At 36.6% G+C, this 23,579-nt stretch overlaps 1 protein-coding gene and 1 long non-coding RNA gene across 3 annotated transcripts; both read left to right on the top strand.

The window, feature by feature from the left end:
- Nucleotides 1-11,177: 11,177 nt before the first annotated feature.
- On the top strand, nt 11,178-13,906 carry LOC135072860 (uncharacterized). The gene is made up of 4 exons (XR_010257496.1): nt 11,178-11,232; nt 11,986-12,074; nt 12,577-12,643; nt 12,822-13,906. It is a non-coding gene; the product is annotated as an uncharacterized LOC135072860 (long non-coding RNA).
- A 729-nt stretch (nt 13,907-14,635) lies between these two features.
- LOC135072862 (odorant receptor 49b-like) lies at nt 14,636-19,167 on the top strand. 2 transcript variants are annotated; one of them, XM_063966898.1, is made up of 8 exons: nt 14,636-14,884; nt 14,977-15,108; nt 15,208-15,391; nt 15,793-15,898; nt 17,959-18,057; nt 18,263-18,351; nt 18,580-18,643; nt 18,956-19,167. In XM_063966898.1, the coding sequence occupies exons 1-8, from the start codon at nt 14,752-14,754 to the stop codon at nt 19,028-19,030; spliced, it is 882 nt and encodes a 293-aa protein (XP_063822968.1). In that variant the 5' UTR covers nt 14,636-14,751; the 3' UTR covers nt 19,031-19,167. The 2 variants fall into 2 exon arrangements, with proteins under 2 accessions (XP_063822968.1, XP_063822969.1); XM_063966899.1 differs by lacking the exon at nt 18,580-18,643.
- The last annotated feature ends 4,412 nt before the right edge of the window (nt 19,168-23,579 follow it).

Genomic DNA, 23,579 nt, shown 5'->3' with positions numbered 1-23,579 from the left:
TGTAAATAAAACTCACTGATCAATTTTCCTGGTTTTAATTCCTAAATTATGATTTGCCATCACACTTTAGATTCATTGATTTTACTTATTCACACATTTACCTATTTTGAATGTTGTTATTTAAAGTTCCTAGGTTATTATTACACTAATCACAATACATTTTGAACGTCAAGCCTTTGTTGAATGTTCACGTAAACACTGTCTTGCACTGTCTAATCTAGCCACGATCGAATTGAGGTAATGCTTTCGGGCTGCACACTTGCTTGCTGTTCACTAGACACCACGTCGGATGTTGTATTCACAATTCGCGCACTAACTTTTTTACGGAAAAAGTCCCTTTCGCGTAAACAAGCACTCATCTGTCCAAATCACACTGTAGGTATGTACCTAGGTAGACTTCCGCAATAACCATCGATAGAACTAGGTCGCGGTCGTGGCCCTCTGGCAACAACTCCTTGATAAGGCATTCCGTATTTCTACGCAAAAGCCGCCGTCTGCGGCGCTCGCATCTGGGTACCGCCAGCACTGTGCCGGTGATTGAAATTGAAATCCAGAACTTCGTCCTCGAAGCGCACGGAATCTCGTCAAGTCAGGATACGGCTGCGCTCCCTGAAGCGCTGCGCGGCTCCAAACAAGCAAGGTATGAAGGTTTTCGACTCGTCAATGTTTCTCGTCGGCCAGTTAGTGTGCCCGAAACATAATTTCACCTGCGTTTTGTTATTGATCAAGCGCGGCATTGTAATAAACCACACATACACTGCAATACGTTTGGGCGCATTGGACGGACTGGGACGATTATTTATGTTGTTGCGCTCCCGCATGCCGATCGGCGGCTCGGCGCGGGCTGTGGGCGCGGAGCGACTGGCAGCGATATCAATATGGCCGACTCACGCGGCGCGGCACGTGGCAGTGGTCGTTGCCCTCGGCCGGCTACTACGATAGTGCGTACAAACGAATACTCACCGCGCTCAAAGGATGATTTATTTTTTATTTTTTTCGAAACATTCTTTGTCGTTTTACTCGAAAACTAGCCTGAATTTTTTTTTAAAAACACTTGGGTTGTATTTGTATGATTTTATTAGATGCGTTGGTAAAGTATGATCAGTACAAAAAATAACACCTTATATACTGAATATTGTATAATTGTATAATAAAATCTGTTGAATTCTGAAGTAAATAATATTGTTCAGTCAATATAATATAATGTAGATATACCTATTCTATTAAAAAAAAGAACATAGTAAAATCTACACTATCCAAACAATCAGCCAATGGAATATTAAATTGCGATTAGGCATTAAATTGCAATGAAGCATTAAATTGCAATGAGGCATTAAATTGCTATGACGCATTAAATTGCGATGACGCATTAAATTGCATTGAGGCATTAAATTGCAATGACGCATTAAATTGCTGTGACGCATTAAATTGCTGTGACGCATTAAATTGCGATGGTGCATTCCAGTGCAATGACATATTAAATTGTGATGTGAGGCATTTAATTGCGAAGACATCATAAAGTGGGTAGATAGGACTTGATTGCAATTTTTAGTAGTATCAGTGTACCTACCATGGAAAAATCATTTTTGTCAAGAGTAAGTACGGCTAAGTAGACTTACGCCCGTATTCACAAACGATGCTGCTTAAGTTAAGCAGCAAATCTAATGCAATAAAGTAAATGCAAATCTAATAAAGCTCTGTAATTGGTTCGTTCATGTGTCACCCTGTGCGTCCACGCGCACTGTGGGACGTCATAGTAATGTTTGAGAAAACGGGTGATCGCATCTTATTCTTTGGAAGAGTTCGATTGTGACGGGTAGACAGTCTCCGTTTCAGTTATATTTTCAACGCAACTGTGACTTTTAACAGAGGTGGTACTGAAGCAGACTAATTTATGTATGCGTCTCCCTAAACACTTGACATTGTCAGAATTACTGCGGCAATAAAAAACGTGGGATAATAAAAAAGATAAAAAACAGGCGGAACAAGTGTTATGATGTTAAGTTCGAATAGCGTCTATGCGCTTATAACGACTTTTAAACATTGCAAGTTTGCTCCTGTCTGAGGTAATATTTGAATCTCACGAAATAAATACTCCCGACGTGTGTTGAGTAAAGTTAACTTACCTAACAAGTAACAGACAAAATATTAGTAAAAAAAAAAAAAAAAAAAAAAAAAAGAGATAAGTCTATCTGGCAAAGGAGGTTAAAGCAGATCATTAGTAAGTGTCACTTTCTGAGATACAAATAATATTGATATTAATATGTCATAGTCAAAGGTCGATATGCAGTCTCTTCGCGGAATGACTGGTCTATCCTAGGTTTGACCAAGGTCTTCAGGCAAACCCCGAAGTAAATTCTTATTTCGGCCTTTGACTAAGTCAAACCTAGAAGTGCCTAAACGGTTCAGTCAAACGTCGAAACTAAAATAATCTGTTTCGGGCTTTGCCTAGTCAATCCTAGAAACGACTGACAGACTCGGTCAAAAGTAGACGGCAAATAGAAAACCAGCCATGTGTGAGTCGGATTCGCTCACGAAGGGTTCCGTGCGACTCTTTTGATGTATGGGAGCCCCCTTAAATATTTATTTTATTTTAATTTTATGATTTATTTTTAAAATGCAACTAAAATTATGTGAATATGTCAAGGGTTCACCTGTTTACGTTTTAATTAATATCAAGTAAAAAACTGCAACAAGTCACGTTTGCTGTATGGGAGCCCCCCTTAAATATTTAAGTATTTTATTGAATTATTTATTTTTAAAGTGAATGATTCATGAGATACGAGCCTGGTGACAGACAACATTTAGCGAAGTCATAATAATAGGGTCTACACTCTTTATCCTTTAAGGTAACAGAACCCTAAAAATTAGTAATTAATCAAGATCGATCTAGAAACACTGACAACCAACCTCAGTATTGTATAAGTTTAGTTACTCGTACCTTCACCTAAAGAGATAGCTGCGCGTGCGCGTGAAAACCGACCGTCGTAACGCCTATGCAATAAGTTCGAGATCAGAATTAAAAGATAAAAGATAAAAAATAAAGATATTTACTTACATAAACATGTGTGAAAACATATTACAGAGCAACATTACATTAAACATTAGTTTAAAGTCTTAATTGAGGTTTGACTAGGCAAACCCCGATTTCATTAAATTGAGTTTCGACCTTTGCCTGACCAAGTTAGTTACTCCTAGGTTTGACTAACATTATTTAGTCAAAGGCCGAAATGTTTGGGCTTTGACTAAAACTTCTAGTCAGACCTGAGGATTGACTAGTCAAACCTAGGAGTGCCGGAACTTCGAGGTTTGACTATAACAAATACATAATTGTTAAAACGCTTATGTATACCTATTTAAAAGAGACAATACGTAATAAGGAGCATGCCGCGCGACTTCTCAGGCGTCCTCTTCTTCTGTCACTTGTGTGTTCCAACCTTGGACGAATAAACCACATGACTAGCGATAGATATTTACTTATCGCGTGACCTTTAGCGAGTGACAGAAGCCTTGAAAGTCCATCCAATTGGGTTTCACCTATGGTCCCTATCACAGATCACAAAAAACTAAAGAGAGATGTGACAAGGGGGCGTGGCCAGTGTCGCAGCAATATGCCAAACAGAACACATTGCTCGCAACAGCAATGTGCCATGCAGTTGACGTTTTATGTATAAATAAACAGTTTATATTGCTTGCGTAGTACAAAATATTATTCGCACAATGAGTACTGATATTGTGTTGAGTACTGACGTTGAGCACAATGAGTGGATAATGAGCACAATCAAACTAAAAAAAAAAAATACAATTATCACATCGTATCATAATTGACTACGTATGTAGTGGTGCTGTATGCTATGTACGTACATTACTATGGCAACGAATAGTCGTACTGAATGCAATGTGTGCATTCTGTGCATGACACACACTCTTCGCGAAGTATTGTTTTTATTTTGATTACTTTGTGTGTATGAATTTCTAACGCGACACTGGGTTTCGAAATCAGCGCATTGGTTGGCATTTCTCTAGATTTATATGGAAATGGGAGATATGCAGATAAGTATATCGTTCGTTCATTCCCCAAGGATTTCCAGAAAGACCGGTCCTGCGCCGCCGGCATCCAGGCACATAATTATGTAAGCATATTATATTATGTATTATAATATAATATCAGTAGAGAAAGTTCAGCTATCAAGTGAGAAAATCATACATTTCTCAAAATAAATCAGACACTGTTTAAAGTTAGAGAGGAGAGATTGAATAGTCACCTGGAGCTCATACATAACTCGAAAGGGACTATTCATTCATAAACATGCTGATGATGTATGGAATTACATGTGCTCCTGCAATATTCCATGTAGGTAACCCTGGATGGAGATTCTACACTTGTCACATACGAGCATTACTATAGATAATGTTGTCGGTCAAAAGAAAACTGTGAATATCTCAATACGAAAGTTCAGTTTCTTGAACACGAACATGGAGTCATCCCTCTGAAAAAATATTGTAGTTAATAATGATTTTGGAGCACCGACCAACATCACAGAACTACAAAGTTTTATTGGCCTGGTCAGCGAGGTAGGAAAATGGATTCCTCACTTGGCAACGATCACGAGGCCATTATAGGGGCTGTTGCGACAGAAGTAGGGTAGGGTATATAGCCGACAACATGCTTTTGTGATAAATTAAACGCGGCCCGCCAGGGCCAGCCAGGGCAACATCAGCCATGACGTCCACAATTGGGATTATTACAACCCTGAATATAAAATATTGATGATGACTGTTAAAGGTCCTGTAGTGTACGCTGTATTAGTACAGTGCAATTACAAGGGACCACAAAACATCGTTTTGGGGATAAAAATGGTGAGCGCCGTTGTTGCCAGACTGAAAAGAATGTGCTGTGGTATGAGCGGTCGAGCACTTACTCAGTAATATCAAAATCAAAATCAAAATCAAAAAATATTTATTCAGTTTAGACCACAAGTGGCACTTAGGCTATATATTTTTATACTAAAAAAAATAATAGCAGTTGGAAATAATATTGGGTTCCTGGTTCAAACCTGGAGCCCACATAGAGAGATAGGTGCTAAAACTGAGGTTTTATGGGTTAAAGTAAAGTGCAGCCTTGAAAGGAATAATTCAAGCAGACTTAGCACTTTGCAAAGTAACAAAATGTGATACAGCATAATTACACATTTACCAACTATATTTTATCCACTTTCAACTATCAACTTACCTTTAGATTTTGATAGCATGAGATCGCAAAAAACGTTAATTACTAAATACGGTAGTTTAAAGTGGATTATTTTTATTTTATTTAAAATATTATTCCATGAAATAATTATTTTCTTTAAAACAAGGAAAGGGTTGTAGTGTCTGTAGCATAATGATGTATTATATCTATGCTATCATCTCAAGTGACTCAGTGGAGGCAAAGCATAGGGACAAGGAAATGAAGGCATAATGTAAGGTATATAAAGATAGGAAGAGAAAAGCAAAAAAAAAAATGCGAGTTAAAACCAGGGGATAAAGTTTACATAAATAATTGTTTCAAAAAACTAAAAACACGCTTGTAGATAAATAGAATATCTTAAGACGAATCTAATGAGCCCAAACTCGATATGTTTACTAAAAGGCAATACAAGGTTCCATCAGCCACTTTTTAGTCCCATCATCGGATCAGCTCGATGGAACCATAGCATTATATTGTCATATAAATTTACACTTAATTGCCAATTTTCATGATGATACAAGAATCAGAAGTGCGTGTAATTCAGATTCTTAGACTTTATTACATAGTTCGTTAAAAGACTTGCAAGTCGACCTAATAAAAGCGTGTTAAAAATATGACTAGAGAAAATAAATTGAGTTTGAATCGCGACATTACACACAGTAACTAAAAGTATAGGAGGATATTCAAATACATTCAAAACTATAAAAAAAAAAAGAGTACTAGGACAATGGAAAGTGATGGACCAGAATGAGGGTGATTAATCAGAAGCTAATAGTAATATTATGGATATTTAAAATAGTAAAACAGTGAAGCAATAATGATCAAATGATTAAAACAAAGCGCCTAATGAAGAAGCGCCTCAAAAGTTAATTAAATAATAAATTGTATTTATTTCAAATTAAAAGAAGGAAGGGATGTAGTGTATAGACATTTGTCTCGAGCGCATACGTCACAGCCTAGTCAGCGGTGGGGGCATTCGGCGTCCGACCGTGGTGCGGGCAGGTCGTGCTGTGTGCGTAGGCGAGCCAAAAAATAATCTAATGGCGGAGATAAAGGTGTACAATACAGTATGTATATTAATCACGCCGACAAAACGGTAAAATAAAATTTTGAAAAATTTTTTTTTAAGGTAGGTAGCTCCCCTACATCATAATGCCACCGATACAGAATGCCACCTGTCATTAAGTCCGCCACTGTACAGTTTTATGTGCAAAAGTATAAATAAATAAATAAATACATGTAAAGTGGGAATGATTTTTTTTCATCTTCTACCCCATCGTGTGGGGTATCGTTGGATAGGTGTTTTAAAATGGCTTAGGGGTTTCTAAGACTATTATTCCATTTAGGGATCTGTTTGCAAATTATTAAAGTTTAAAGTGCCAATTTATGTTCGAGTGGGGCGTCTCCCCATCTAAAACCTAAACTGTTGGCTTGAAAAATTTGGAAAAAATTGTAATAATACTGCTTTTCATGAACTTTCAAGAAAAACTATAACTGTTATACATCAGTTAGTTTAAAGAGTAATCGTCATTTGATTCCTTAGAAGAAAACATGAAAAGTGACTTTAGATGAAGTAATTGCTTGCTTCTGAAATATATTGTGGTAACGACGGACAACTACGGAACCCTACACTGCGCGTGCCACGACACGCACTTGGCCAATTTAATTTTTTACAATCTCCATTACTCAAAATATACTAAACTTTACTGATAGGAACCTTGATTTAATTTTGAACTACCTAGAAACAAGCAATGTCTACATGTTTTCTTGTTTCGAGTGAAATGTTCTCAGCCTTAAGAATCTGATTGTAATTACAGTACTTTTGAGGTGCTATATCATAAGCATGCGTGGGAAGAACATTTCAAATGCAATATTTTCCATTGACGAGTTGTGGATAAGGAGCGAGAGTTCGGAACTTTTTACTAAATACCTTCCCTCATCCAATTTATACTTTAAAGGTAAGTAGACCACATGCAACAAATATAAAATAACATCCTGTTTGACATAGACATTTGAGCCAACATTGATCTTAAGTGGAGGTGTTTTATTGTAGGTGTATTCTTTTTGGCCGTGGTTGAAGCAAGTCTTTGGATAACGTACTCTCTCGTGTGGTCGCTCTTTTACATTGATCCTGCCTTCCTGAACAGGCGGATTATTTTTCCGGCCTCTATTATTATTTGTAGGTATCGTTTTGATTTTACTTCTTTGAACATTCTTTGTATTAAAAAAATCCAAATCCAGTTGGTTTCCACTTTTACGCCTTGCTACTCGTAATATGCTTGCTTATTGCTTGCAATAAATAAAGCCTGGTCCGTGAGCACGTAGAATTTTGGGATTACTAATGTTTGGCCAAAAAACGTTTCCCAAATTATCACATCGCAAACAACGTTTCGCAAATTTTCATTTGGCAAATTCTCATTTGGCAAAACAACGTATTGCAAACTTTTAATTCGAAAATGTCCTTTTGTGGCATATTATTGTTTAGCAAATTATTGTTTGGCAAAGTATGTTTTACCAAATGTTTCATTTGGCAAAAATATTTCACGATAAACTATTTACAAAATAATTTGATTAGTGCATAGAATGGAATACAAATTAGCTTGTGGTTATGATTTTGTTTAGTGGGTAGTTAATATACAATTTGTTCTAAATTAATTTTCATATTTCATTATTTTTATCGAAATTTCCAAATGATTCATTAACGATAGAGGTGATTCTAGCGCTCGGCGGCCGCTGCCGCGGCACGCTCACTTCGCTCGCTTCGCTCGCTCCGTTCGCTCGCCTTCGCGCGTTAAGGGTCACTTTTTGTTCTAACCTAACCTAACCTACTATTTTCTGCAATACCTACTTTCTGCAACCATACTATTTTCTGCAATCTCTTTGTTTAACATAAAATTCTTGTGAAAACCATGATCATGTGCCATATGCTTTGATTTGTGGGTAACGGTGGGTAAATAATTATGTGAAATGTCAATTTGACCAAACAAATTATTTGGGATATACCTAATATTTGGCAAAATAAAACATTTGCTATATAAACATTTGCCAAGTAAAATTTTGCCAAATGAATTAGTTGCGAAAAGTACAGTTGCTAAAAGTTTATTTGGGAAATGAAACTTTGGCGATAAGTTGTTTGCGAAGTGAAATTTGGCGAAAAGTAATTTGGCCAAACGGAATTTTGTCTCGAAGCGCTGGTAGGGCAAAAAAAGAATGAGACATGTATAGGCTCCTTAAGAGCATTTGACGATTTGCAAGTATGTACTAATTTAATTAGTTTAAACAAATAAAGAAAATTTTGATTTGATTTTTGATTTTGAAGGATACCAGAATTTTGTCCAATGACCCCAAGCTACCCATCCTTATCGCTCGCGCGTAATTATATTGCTGTCGCGATTGTGCGACGGGCGCCCGCAGTGAGTGTGCGATCTCTACGTGCTCACGGACCAGGCTTTATTTATTATTGAAAAAGCTAAATATTACTATTAAGTACTTAACTTATAATTTAATAGTATCCTTCTCCAGACTGGTTGGGGAAAGTGTTCGTGACAAATTCCCGTTGCCTGCTGAGCACGCTGACCGTGAACGCCGGCCTACAGTTCCTGGCGCTGCAGGAGCAGCTGGAGCGCGCCGCGGCGCCGGCGCTGGCCGACGAGGAGGTCGAGCGGCGACTCACGGAGCTCATTCGTTACCATCAGAAATGTATTCGGTACTTCAAACCCTCTTATTAAACTTCACGTTCAGATGGTAGAACCCGTGTTTCTCGAACGGTTTGGTGCTTGAGTATCATCGTCATCATCAGTGCATTTATTTTGACCAAATCTACAAATGAAAATATGGACTGAAAAGTGATAAAGAGTAACCATTTACTATAAAAAATAAACTGAAGAAACGTATGCCCAATATCCACAGAAAGTATGAATTGTAATTTCAGTTTAACTCAATCATCTATTTTATGTATACGTATTTATTTATTGTATATTTTATATATTATTTATGTATGTATGTAGCATTTTTGTTTTTATTTTTCTTTCCTGCACGAGAAGTACCGCCAAACAAATTTCTTTTCTGCTCAACCCAAAGGTAAACTGGTCGAGAATGCATTAGTGCATTAAGTTCGCCTTATGTACAAATTTATTTTGGCATTAAAGTTTAAATAAATAAATAAATAAAGCCTTCATCGTATTTTTCGCGACCAAAGTCAGATTAATTAATTTTTAAGGCGACTATCTCATCAAATGACAAATCATTAATCAATAGTTCAATTCAAACCTCATCATTCGTTGGACTACTGCTACAAACAGTGGTGTGAGCCCACTCCTCATTCCTCAAGCATAAACTATGTAGCTTAGCTGGAGGTGTTAACGGAACTGCTTTGCATCACCTTACCTTTAACCGGAGTTTTGTATTGGAGTTTGATAAACTTTTGTTATATTAAAGTAAGATTAGTATTTACTTTGTTATTTATATTACTAAGTAATACCAGGCCTGTTCATCTCCGCGACTTTACATCGAAAACAAAACACGCACGATGGCCCACCTACAGGATACTATTCGACAAGGCCTCACATACGAGCGAACATTGACTCACGCACGCGTATTCTTGTGTATGCTTAGTGTATGATGGAACAAAATAAAGAAAATGGTGTACTAAATACTGTGCAGTATTTAACTGCCTAAATAATAATAAAAACACAGAATGTACTTTTTTAAGTTGCCTCAAGACACTGAGAGGTAAATAAGTAGTTAATATTATTCGTGATAATTCATGCTAAATCATGTATTTCCTCCGCCATTTTCTGCAGTTTGGCACCTTCCGTCACATCATTTTACCGAAGTCAGCCCTATAGCTTCGGCGCAGTGCCGATCACTGACGTTTGTCAACAAAATGGTGCTTGACTCTTGAGACAGGCTAAATTACACCACATTGTTAATGACATTGAGCATACATTTTTTTAAATACCTTCGCGAAGTAAAACTTCTGTACGTAGTACTTATTATTATTCTGTGGTAATACCTATAATGAATATTCTAACTAATATGAACTATATGAGTAGTAAGTAGTTCTACCTAACTACAAGCTTCGCGGCACCTTGATCTTTCCTCTTATCTAGCACCTACATAATATAGTACTCGTAATCCTGTGATTCTATACATATTAAGATGATCCGAAGACCTGCTGCTATAGGTGATATACTCGTACTTAGAGACACTGGCCACACAGTTAGTTTCATATTGTGAAATTACAATTCCTTTTTTTTGCAGAACTTTTTCTGAAATCAAAGATATTTTCTGCAATATATTGATATTTGATACTGTGATAGCAGCACCTTGTATGGCAATATATGGACGTAAGATTATGAACCATGTAAGTAAATATTTACTGCTTTTGCTTACATGCAATTAAATATTTGTTACTACATAGTTTGATCAGCCCATGATATCATTCAATGTGTCGGAAGACCGCCATCGCGGTTGTTAGGCGGCCATACACAATTATAATGATATTGTGTAATAAACTAATGGCATGTCATTATCTGGCCAGCGAGGACACTGCACAACATCGATTTTTAATTTTGTGCGGAGTTCAAGCTTAAGTCGTTACTCGTGGTACAATAAATGAAGGAAATTATCGCATGACGTGTAACTTTAAAGTTAAGAAATTCTTGATTTTATCCTCAGATCGTAGAAGGGAAATTTTATCATACCATGTACCTACTTAGTACTATTAAAGTAAACATTAATAAAATTGGTGTAAAGTTTTATACTCAGATAGTTAAGTAATAAGTCAATTTACACTGTTTGTTTTCCGAATAAAGTAAAATACAAAAAATAAATTAATCGTAAGTACCTACCTAACTATAAAGCCTTGCATAGCGTTAACAATAAATATTATCTTGTTTCAGCGCTCAGATTTAGATATTTATATAAATATTATGGCTATTTTCTCGGAAATCATTAAACTGTTCATTTTCTACTGGCCAGGGCAATTGGTTGCGGATATGGTATGTGTAATTAATTTTTTTCATTAATAGGTACTAGTACCTATGAAGTCAATTGTGCTTTTAACTTTAAGAAAGAAGAAGAACTGAAAACTTGTAGGTAACATTGTCTGGTAAAAACTTGTAAAGAAGTCACTAATTAAAAAATCGAACTTCATGCCCATATTCACCACTCATACTACCTACTAAGTAAACATGATTATTTAATTTTGTGAAAACAGGTTGGAAGGGCTAGATCGTCGGAATATTTAGCTGTGCAGTCATTTTCCAAGTACATGTATGGGCATGACTCTGTTTATAGATTTCTAGATTGCCTATGTAAAAATGATTAGGAATAACATTACAGGGTGGAAACGTTAAATGACTGGATTATTAATTCTAAACCACAAATACAAGATATCAAAAAAATAGTTACTGATCCTGAAAGTGCTTCATGAGCTCTATTTCAAACGGTATCAAAATAGGTTACAGAAGCTTCCATACATTTAATACAGCCACATAATATTAAAAACTACACAAGATATCGTTAAACTGGTTACTGATCCTAAAAGTGCTTGACGAGCTCTATCCAATTTGCGAGTTTATTATAAGTTTATTGTTTAATTAAAAAAAAAATAAACATCAAATATTGTGTGGTTGGCATACATTTAGTATGAAAGCAGATTTTCAGATAGTTCCAGTTTATTCTGTAACCTATTATTGGTACCGTTTGAAAGTATTCGTGAAGCAGGTGTTGCTTATTTGTGCTCGTTGCAGAGCGCAGGCGTGGCGGACGCGGCCTACCGCTGCGGCTGGTACAGCCGGGGCAGGAGGATTACTTCATTACTCAAAGTCATCATTATAAGGTCATTATCCCGAATACAGAAACTGCATTCTGGTTCCCATTCATTGTCGGCCGTTTTGTGTAGTCCCGAAGGTCCCGGGTTCGATTCCCGGCCGGGCAGAAATTGAAATGATGAATTTTAATTTCTGTGACGGGTCGGGATGTTACTATGTATATATAATAAGCATGTATTTAAGTAGTATATCCGTGGGGCAGCAAGGTTCTGGAATGGAGGCCGCGTACCGAAAAACGCAGCGTGTGACGTCCACCCACAAGGTGACTGACGACATCATAAAAGTAGCAGGGAAGCACTGGACGCAGGCCGCTGCCAATCAATCAACATGGAAAGCATTGGGGGAGGCCTATGTTCAGCAGTGGACGTCCTATGGCTGAAATTATGATGATTATGATGACCCATAACACTAGCATATTATTAGGTACACTACTCAAGTAGTGTACCTAAGTATGTGGTACCTATAGTACCTGGAACACTACCTACTCATACCATTGCTCCTATGTTATAGATCCCAGACTCCGGTCTACATGGTTGCGACTAAATTGGAGTTAGTGACACTCGAGAGTTTCGGATTGGTACGTGTTATAAAATACCGAATCTTAAATTACCAAATGAAAATTACGTTTTAAATTATGATTATCAAATGAAAATTACATTTTACATTATGATTTTAGTTTTTTTTTTTCAGTTAAATAGGCTATTTGAGGCATTAATGTGTGTTCTATTTAATTGACATCATCCTCTTGTTCGCAGCTCTTGAGCCGAGCGTGGTCCTACGCGTCTTTTCTAACAACTGTATTTACAGAAGATTTTTACTAATTTGGATTTGTAAGAAACATTGGATGTAAAAAATATAAAAGCACGCAAGTGAAATGTATAGTTTTCGTTATACGTATAACGAAACACAGAATAATTAATATATGCTATAAATGTACTCTACATAACTACGGGGTGGTCCATACCAGACAGATTTTTTAAATAGGAACAGGGACCTGACCTGTCAGATCCCGCCAGGAAATTAGTACCAACTTAATGTGGTCTTAACAAAATCCGTAAAGTTAGTTCTTCCTTTATATTATTAGTCTGAATTGTTTTTGAGAGAGTACAACCGTATCTAAATTGCAATAAAACATTTGAATTATTATTAGAAAACAAAAAAGAATATTTCCAAGTTTTCAAATAAAAAATCAAAACTCGTAATCGGCAGGGAAACGATTTTTTTTCCTGGCGGGGTCTCATAGGTCCATAAAACTACTTTTAAAAAATCCTTCTGGTCTAGTAGTTAGACCGTCCTGTGAAGTCCTGTGTAGTCCGTTTTCATTTCGTTTTAACCAAATTAATTATGACCCTGTTTGACAAGGCCTCCCCCTGTATTGTCCATTAATCTGCATTGTTTGGCCACGGTGTTCAGCGCTTAAAATTTTTTCAATACAAAGAGTGCAGGTTTTATATAAGCAGGTACTTAAGTAGAGTTAGGTATTAGTTTTAAACCAATGTTTATGCAATGTGATTAGTGTTCTAGTAGTACACATAACTTTGGACTAGATAGCACGATGTAAATTCCTATTTATTATTTGTCAATGTTTGTTATGAATAATTCTGTTTAACATTTACTTTTATGTAAAGTTAATAAGTGGTTAAATGTTTGTATAGTGCTGGTTTCCTTGGTACTATAAACCTGTTTGTGAACTTTATTCAGCTGGCTACATATTAAATATTCAGCTATAATAGATGGGCTGGTTACATTTATTTAATTTTAGATACGTATGACGCGGTTATAAGTAGGTAGTAGCTTTATTTCAAAATTTACTATCGGGAAGTATTATTTGCATGTTACTTGTTTATAAAGGTTGGTCACAACAGAGTACACAATAATTATGTGTGTGTGTGTGTATTTTGTGTAATTATTATACACGATATGTGTATCAACTGTCTTTTTCAAATACAAATGTTGCATGAAATAATGTTTATTGCATGTTGAACAATGATGATTACCTATCTAGTCTAAACTTAGTTTGAAACGAAACTGTAGTGTCACTTTAGTACTGAAACCGCCTCATGGATCGTTTCAAAAAACTCAACAAAAGTCACCAGAACAGCCTAGAACTGTGGCTAAAGGTTCTAGGGGTGTTCAGGATGAACATTTTTGTTCACTCGCTGAGTTTCTTCAAGATTTGTTTGTTCATAGTTATTTATATGTTTATTACTCTGGATATTTTGAAAATGATAGATAGTACCCAAAACAGACTTTTAACTTTCTTTGTGTTTAATACACTGAACACAACGTCACAGGGTAAGTCAAAGAATATACTAATGATTACGAAAGTAGAGTAGAATAAAGAATTTCAGACTACACAAGGTTCTTGAAGGACTACTTACCTGAAGGAGCCCACCTACTTTATGTGTAGGTCTACCATACATCAACATCACTAGTAATCAATCTTAATCCTTAATAAAATTGTATAGCTCGACAATTGATTGTACCTCAGCATTTTGACGTAGTGAGGTCCGCTTCCACTCTTCATTTAGAGCTTCTAGCTTCTAGCATGTAGCTACATAGTTACTTATTAGCAGCTAGTGATGCTATAAGAGAGTCTGATGCCTACTAAATATAGTTTAGCCCAGTTTCTTTAATATTTATTAACTTCTTGTTGCAGCAATCTTAAAATGTTTTATCTTCAACATGCATGGAAAAAAAATTGCCGATCTAATAGTTACGATCGATGAAATGATGTTGTCAAGAGAGGAGAGAAGGCAGTCAACTCTCCCTTTGGATAAATACTACAGCACACATTTTATTAATTTCGTATTTAAAGGTTTTTAAAATTTTTTTGGTTCTTAAGCCCAAGTTTTTCTATGCAATCAAGTTCTTTTAAAGCATACTACCCAAAAAATAATTTGTTCTTAGGAGTGTTCTTGGCTGTAATGGTTGAAGTCTTGATTAAAACGTCCTCAGCGCTGGTGTGGCCGCTCGTCAACGTCTACTTGAAAGGAGACATCGAATGGGAGATATTAATTGAACTATTCACAGCCGTTATTTGTATGTGCTACCCTCACTTAATATTTTTAATTGACGCATGTATTTTCAAGACATGTCTCTACTTGCAGTAATATCTCACAAGCTCTTTCCTCTTTCTAGACTTGTCGGTGAACATAGTATCAATAACATGTCGCTGTCTCCAGGGCGCCATCGCCGTGAACGCGAGCTTCGTGTATCTCTTGGTGCAAGCAGACATAGAAAATATGATGAAAATGGAATTTAATGAAGAAAAATTCGAGGAAACAATAATAAACTTAATTCAATATCATCAGAAAATCAATCGGTACGTGAGTAATGTAACTTCATAAGATTATTTTCACAGTTCCATTCAAGTCCGCCGACGGATTAGCAAGCTGAAGTGGCAATGGGCAGGGCACATAGTACGCAGAACTGACGGCCGATGGGGCAGCAAGGTTCTGGAATGGAGGCCGCATACCGGAAAACGCAGCGTGGGACGTCCACCCAAAAGGTCGACCGACGACATCATGAAGGTAGCAGGAAAGCGCTAGACGCAGGCCGCTACCAATCGATCGACATGGAAAACATTGGGGGAAGCCTATGTTCAGCAGTGGACGTCCTATTGGCTGAAATGATGATGATGATGATGATGATGATCCAAGTCCGTTCTCAGCCAAATTAGAACGATGTAGCTGTGCAGTTAGTTAATTAACTAAATTATTGCAGGCTAACTTGCGAGCTGAGAGATATTTTCACTATTTCGTATTGTGGAGATCTTTTGGCGGCCTCACAAAAATTGGGGTGCCAGGGTTTCACACTGATGACTAATAGTGTAAGTTTTTTTCTCACATTGGTTATACTTATGGAACTTTAAAGAAAGAGCACAGCTCTATCAATTACCATACTAAGTACCTATTTGGCCACTTTTACATACATAAGTACTGTTTTGGTAGTTTGTTATATTTGAAGCAGGAGAGCCGGCTTTAATAGTTAAAGTACCTAATCCTATTGGCAGTGCAGTGTGAACTAACAATTAGCGTGGCTGTACGAGTATGTTAGTACTATTATGGCTCCACCTCGTATAAGAAAGGCACTGGGTTTAATAGGTACCTAATTACCTAATATTAATCCGTTCGTTCGTTTCAGCCGAAAGACGTCCACAGCTGGACAAAGGCCTCCCCCAAGGTTTTCCACAAAGACCGGTCCTGCGGCGCCCGCATCCAGGCACCTCCCGCGGCGTCTTTCCGTTCTATACATGGCCAGAACGCACCCATAGGAAACTGCTCGTGTATATTTTGTAGTGCCTGTTTGTAAATCTGTGACTCCAAACTATACACGAATTTTGCGTACTGATCGTGTATAGTTTGGAAGAGCTTAGTAAAAAAAGTCATTTCCAAACTATACTCGATTAGTTTCTACTACACTACTAACACTTGACTAGAGTGTGTTTAGTTGATATTGATTTAGTAAAATTCAGTAAAATATGGAATTATATTTAAAATTACATTTATTTGATATTAGGATTACATAAAATATTATTATTTTACTGAATCTATAATAAATCTAGATTTTTAACACTATTGTAAGTGGTTTTTGAAATTAAATTGATTAGGTAGATTTCAAATTAAATAACAATTTTTAGTGTAATCATAAATTCATTTAAAATGAGAGAGAGTGAGAGAAGAAAGTTCAACGTGCATTATTAATACATATTATGCGAGACTTTAAATGCTAGGTGTGTATTGTCGGCCGTTTGGTGTAGTGGTTCGAAACGGACTACTTTTCCGGAGGTAGCGGGTTCGATTCCCGCACAGTACAAACATATTTTGTGTGCATGAACATAATTATTTGTTTGTATTGGACTGGGTGTTTTCTATGTATAATAAGTATGTATTTACAAAAAAAGTATTTAAGTATGTTTATATCCGTTGTCCAGTACCGATAGTATAAGCTTTGCTTAAGTTGGGACTAGAAGCGCAGTGTAAAATGTCTAAGGATATTTATTTATTATTTACTAGCTTTCCGCCCACGGCTTCGCCCGCGTGGAATTTTGTCTTTCACAGAAAAACTTTACCACGCGCGTTCCTGTTTCAAAAAATCGGGATAAAAACTATCCTATGTCCTTTACCGGAACTCAAACTATCTCTATGCCAAATTTCATCAAAATCGGTTCAGTGGTTTTGGCGTGAAAGAGAGACAGACAGACAGAGTTACTTTCGCATTTATAATACTTTCGATTTTATTTATTAACTTTTATCTCAAAAACAAAATCATTTTGACATATTTCCATACCTACAGAATTGGTGAAATATCAGCCCCAAAACAAATATCTTTTCTATGGCAGAATAGGAAACACCAAAAAATCCTTTATCAAAACAATGGCACGTGTCGAAAGATGATTCAATGTTTAAAGTAGACACGCAGATATGAATTAATATGTAATAGAAAGAGAGGTCAATATTAAGTCAAAATGACTAGCATGCAACTACTCGCGTATAAATTGTAATCACGCACTTATTACAATACATACATGAATAGTCCGTATGCGTACTGGCGATGTATATTTTGGAGTAAGATAATTGACCTAAGTCACTACAAAGTATACGCGAGCAGTACGCAGCATATAAGTACTGGTCGTGTATAGTTTGGAGGAGCTTAGTAAAAAAAGTCATGTCCAAACTATACTCGATTAGTTTCACACCCTTGCGTTCTGGCTATGTATAGAACGGAAAGACGCCCTCCCGCGACCTTCACCAGATCGTCGGTCCACCTAGTAGGAGGCCTGCCCACACTATGTCTTCCGGCTCGTGGGAACTTTTCCGTCCCAGCGGCTTACATAGCTGTAAGCCGTAATATGTTTTATTTATAATTAATATGAAAATAATATTTCAGATTGACATCCAAGGATATTTTGTACAAATTTGGTACATTATCAAGACTGTCCTTTCGTTCTTCATCTTGTACTGGCCAGGACAGCTGCTTGCAGATATGGTACACTACCTAAATTCAATATTATCTCACTTTAGATTCTGGTCGTAACAATGATAACTTTTTTCGCCTGGCTTTCTGAATATTTCCAATCTTAAAATGTCTTATCTCTGAAGTTTTGAATTAGGTAATTGATTAAATAAGTTCATAAATGTACCTATTATGTTATGCTGTTTGTTTCCATTAAAAATTAACTAAAACGTTTCAGAGTGCGAGAGTGGCAACTGCAGCCTTCAGCATCCGCTGGTATACCAAGAATAGGAGGATTAGTACATTAGTCAATTTGATTATTTTGAGGTAAATTTTGTATGGGTGCTTACAGATAGATCGAAAGCGCTTGCAATGCCAATTTGAATATTAATTAATGATAATCAATTTTGTAACTTTTAAAGCTTTTTTAAACATTTTTTCTGATGCACATAATGTCACCGTGCAGTCTGTTCTGTAGTAGTTTTAAATAGATAGGCACTTACATGTTATAAATAAGTTAATCGCAGTCTCTTCATGCAATCGGAATGTTTTTAGGTCACAAAGACCAGCGCACATGACATCGAAGTTTGAATTAATGACATTGAGGAGTTTCGGAAAGGTAAGCGATTGCGGGCCATGCCAAGACCACAGGGAGGCACGGGATCAAGACACCGGATCTGCTAAACTCAGTCCATCCCTGTTGTGCCGTGCGCCTACTGTAGATCAAACAGTGCTTTCTTAAAAATGATAATTAATGCTATTTAAAATGATGCGGCGCCGCGGCGTTCTCATATCTCAGTGACCTAGGCCGGACTATAGAGCAATAATTTTCATATTTTACATTTCACTATTTGAAAACTACTAGGTTAAGTAATAGCTAGTAGTAGTTAGTAGTAAGTACTAACTAATTTATTCTTCTACTTGTTAACAGATACTGGTTAAAGGATGGTCGTATGCCTGCTTGTTGACCAATATAGGTAGGTGCATACACCTACAAGGAAAATAAACTCATTGCGACTTTCAAGTAACTGAACATTATTATTCAGTAGTTACCTCTGCGTTTGAAGAAACTTGTGAATAAAAATAAGCATTTTGAAAAAAACTCATAATAAGCTCGCATTCGTAAAAAATATGTAAAGAATTCTCTACCAAAATAAATAATATTGGCCGAAATCATGGTTTTTTAATTCATAAAGCATACCTACAGCTTGCAGCTACTATAAACATCCCTAAACCTGCTGCTGCTCTTGATGAGCAGTCATGACACAGTCTGCTGTTGGGATTTATTTATTCCAAAGCAACTTATTTTCTGTAGCCTCCCCCAAGTAACTATTCAAACTTCATAAAATCTTCTACTACGATTATTAATAGGACAATCGTGTGCTCTGTGGATCCATTAGGCTCATAGTTATGCTCATAGTAGATGAACTAGTTACATTGAACCGTTCTACCCACTCTGCCGTCCGATCACTATAACGCCGTTAAGTGCAAAAACCACTTTCGGAGAAAAACGAGTTTAAAGATCGCGAATTAAAAAAAATTCGCTGTTTCAAAAGTAAAAGAGTAATTTGTAATTTAAATATATCATTTTAAAGGTATTTTTAAGAGCTACAATTGACACAAACTCTCACGACGCTACATATTATAAATTTTGAAATATTTTAATTTATACATTTTAACTCAGTATTATTGAAATAATATCTCAAAATATACACAACTAAAACGCCGGTATGGCTACCTTAACGGCGTTTAAGTTTTGGATCTTGAATAACTTTGATACATTTGTAAAATGAGTTTCTAACTAATAATTCTACTAAACTTTAATGCCGTTAAATAGTTTAACGACGTTTTAGCTCGGTAATACTATTATTTTTTAACGTCAAAATACTTGCCTTAAATGCAGCTAATGTTAGCTAACGTCATTTAAGTCTAGTATTAACACATAAATTACGAAACTATTGGTATGCCTGTTTGATTCGTTTTGATTACAAGACTAAAATGCAGTTAAAAACAAAACTTTTCACCATAACGGCATTTAAGCTAAGTACTAGCTACTTAGTAGTTCAGGAAATAAAGAAAATTGCATTTATGTCAAAAATAACAAAACCTGTTTTAGTGTTGAACATCTATATTTATGTAAAAAAAATCAAGTTTTTACTATTTTTAGCATTCGTTGATATCAATCATACGTTTTATTATAATAATTTCTTAAATTTACCACTTTAAAAAAGTAGATACTCATAAAAGACAACACAAAATAAAATCTTTACATTTTCATTACCTATTTGAGATCAATTAAAACCAACTATTGAAAGTTCTCAAACTTAGCAGTTTCACAATACCCAATAAAAATAATAAGTGACGACACTTTATTACCAATGCCGCAATATTTATATTATTTTGCCTGTTTCAGTAGGCTACAACTAAAATATTTTGTAGTTAATAAAAATTAAGATCTATTTATTTAATTCAATAATAATGTACAACGCGGCAAGCCTTACCTAATAAATGAACTTCACGCTGCTTATAATAATCATCTAGTTAGTGAGAATGGTGAGAATCATGTTTATCAAATGGAAATAAACAACAATTCTTAAGTAAAATAGTATCAAATTAAGTCGACATATAAGTGTATATTAAACAATACACTCTATTTGCAGTATTGTCGAGAATATTATTCTCGGGAACTTTCACGATAACATTCTCAATATAACTACACCTTTACTAAATTTAATTTTTTCTTCGTGAAATGTTGTTTTAATGACAGAAATGTCTTTTTACACGTAATTACATAATGTAACTGTACATTTGTTCGTTTTTTGACATTAAGGGCATATTTCACAATCGCTTAGTAAGGGCCTGTTTCACGACTTCTGGATAAGTTGTGGATAGCCTATGTGACGGATCATTTTGACACATTTTTATAGAAAATACGTGCTAGCTAGATTGACCCGACACTTGCCAAATATATCCCGTATATTAGTCTGTTGTACGAGATTAGAATGGTTCTCAAACAGCTAAAAATCAACAAGGCACCTGGTGATGATGTAATCACAGCTGAGCTTCTGAAAGCAGGCGGAACGCCGGTACAAGGCTTTTCATAAGCTGTTTGATTCCGTCATCCTCAAGAGAAAAACGCCTACGGCATTGCAAAGAAGTATGGTGGTACTCCTCTTCAAAAAAGACTTGTATAAAAACGCCAAAATGTCAGTCCGTCTCCAGGATTAGGTCTCGAAACCTATCCAGTTGCAGCGAGGGGTGAGACAGGGAGACGTAATATCACCGAAACTATTTACCACCGCCCTGGAAGATGTTTTCAAGCTTCTGGGCTGGAGAGGATTCAGCATAAATATCAGCGGCGAGTTCATCACCCACCTTCGATTTACAGACGATATCGTAGTTGTGGCAGATCTAGGCACAATGCTCGATGGCCTCAGTAGAGCCTCGCAACAAGTGGGTCTCAAAATGAACATGGACAAGACAAAAATCATGTCAAATGTCCGTGTTGCACCCACTCCTTTGAAAGTTGGAGACTACACTCGAAGTTGTTGACAATTATGTATACCTGAGACAAACCGGATGGTTTGTCTCAGGTACAGGTACTAACTGGATAGTTAGGTAGGTCCAACTTTGAGAGAGACGTCGATCGTCGAATCCAGCTCGGCTGGGCAGCGTTCGGGAAGCTTCGCGATATTTTCACGTCCGAAATAATACCGCAGTGTCTTAAGACAAAAGTCTGTGACCAGTGTGTGTTGCCAGTGATAGTATACGGATTTGTGATGTGGACCCAAAGGGCGATGGAGCGTGCTATGCCAAGCATAGTTTCCCTGCGTGATCGAATCAGAAATGAGGAGATCCGTAGAAAAACCAAAGTGACCGACATAACCCGCAGAATTGCTAAAATCAAGTGGCAGAGCTGAATATGGCCGATGGGGTAGAAAAATTCTCGAGTGGCGACAATGAGCCTGAAGACGTAGTGTGGGCAGGCAGGCCCCTCTAGATGGATCGACGATCTGGTAAAGGTCACGAGAGGTGCCTGGATGCGGGCGGCGCAGGACCGGTCGTTGTGGAAATCCTTGAGGAGACCTTTGTCCAGCCGTTGAACGACATTTGCCTGAAACAAACGAGCGTTATGTCTTCGTCTAACATAGAAGATGTAAAACAAAATGAACAAGTAAAATGATCGAACACCAGGCTTTTTTTACTAATTTTTAAAATTAGAAAACAAAACGCAACGTGTTCATCATTTAAAACTCAGAGGCACACTGAAGCTCAATTACCGCGCTGCCGTGTCGTAAAGTTGCAGTGCGCATTAGCCACGAAAATAATGACAAGACAGCAATATCTCACTAACACGTTTCATACCTTGTTTATAACGACTAGTCTTAGATAATAAAAGAGAAACATTGCACATCACATATTAATAAACAACAAACATAAAATTAAAACTAAATTTATTTTGTTGAGAACGCTAGGAATATTCCCGGGAGCGTTCTCAGCGGCACATCAGTAACTCTGACTGAGCTGAGTGATCGACGCACGCAACGACGCTTAGAACACTTCATTCAACTTTTTGAACATAGCCGCATTATAGTTTAGGAATGTAGGTTAACGGCATTTAAGTCTTGTAAAAATGTAAAAAACACATAGATTGTTACATTTGGTTAGCCTTAATGGTGAATTTACTAGTGCAATTTCAATAAATAAATTCATGTAATACAAAGCTATAATGCCGTTATTGGACCTTTGTTGCGTTTAAGTCTAATAATTATACTTAACGGCGTTTTAGTCTTGAGGAGTCTATTAAAGCTTTGCAAAGAGCAGCTTAGCAATATTGTCGTTAAAGTACCTTAACGGCTGTATTGACTAGAAATTGTAAATAACGGCAATAAAGCTTTGTAATTTTTCTTAAATTTTTAATTCTAATAACAATTAAAGACGCTTAACCGCGTTTAAGCTAAGAAATGTAATGTAACTGCATTTTAGTTATGTAATCTTGCAAAGGCGAAGCAGTTAGCGGCTTTCTTATTTTTTTTATCTCAGGAACTAAACAAGATATAAAAATTTCGATAATAGTGCTAGATTAAGCATTTTTTTCTGATTCGGATGGTATTCAAAAGTCAAAATTGACCAATTGTGGGTTAACGGCATTATAGTGATAGGACGGCAGCACTGGTCCTACCGTCCTACCCTATGGTCCCACCAAACACATTGGCAGAGGGCGCTACCGCGCTACCTCGTTCAACTATAAAAAACAAAAAACTTTTCAACAAGGCAAAAATCCGGAACTAGCGATCCGGTGTTGACGGTGGCGCCCCCCTGTCAATGTGTTTGGTGGGACAGTTTAGTGAAGTTCATCTTTATGTCTATAGTACATATAAATGTCCCTATAGTACGTTCCACATATCGTTCAACCATTAAAGTTCCAACCGTGGCAAAAATCGGAACCCGCTATCCGGTATTGACGGTGGCCCGCCCCTGTCAATGTAACCAGTGGGACATGAAATGAAAGTTTATTCAGTACATTGATAGGCCCACACCGCCCACAGATATGG

The sequence above is a fragment of the Ostrinia nubilalis genome, chromosome 6 (genome assembly GCF_963855985.1).
Source record: "Ostrinia nubilalis chromosome 6, ilOstNubi1.1, whole genome shotgun sequence".
Taxonomy (NCBI): domain Eukaryota; kingdom Metazoa; phylum Arthropoda; class Insecta; order Lepidoptera; family Crambidae; genus Ostrinia; species Ostrinia nubilalis.
This window is presented reverse-complemented; position numbering and strand designations above follow the sequence as displayed.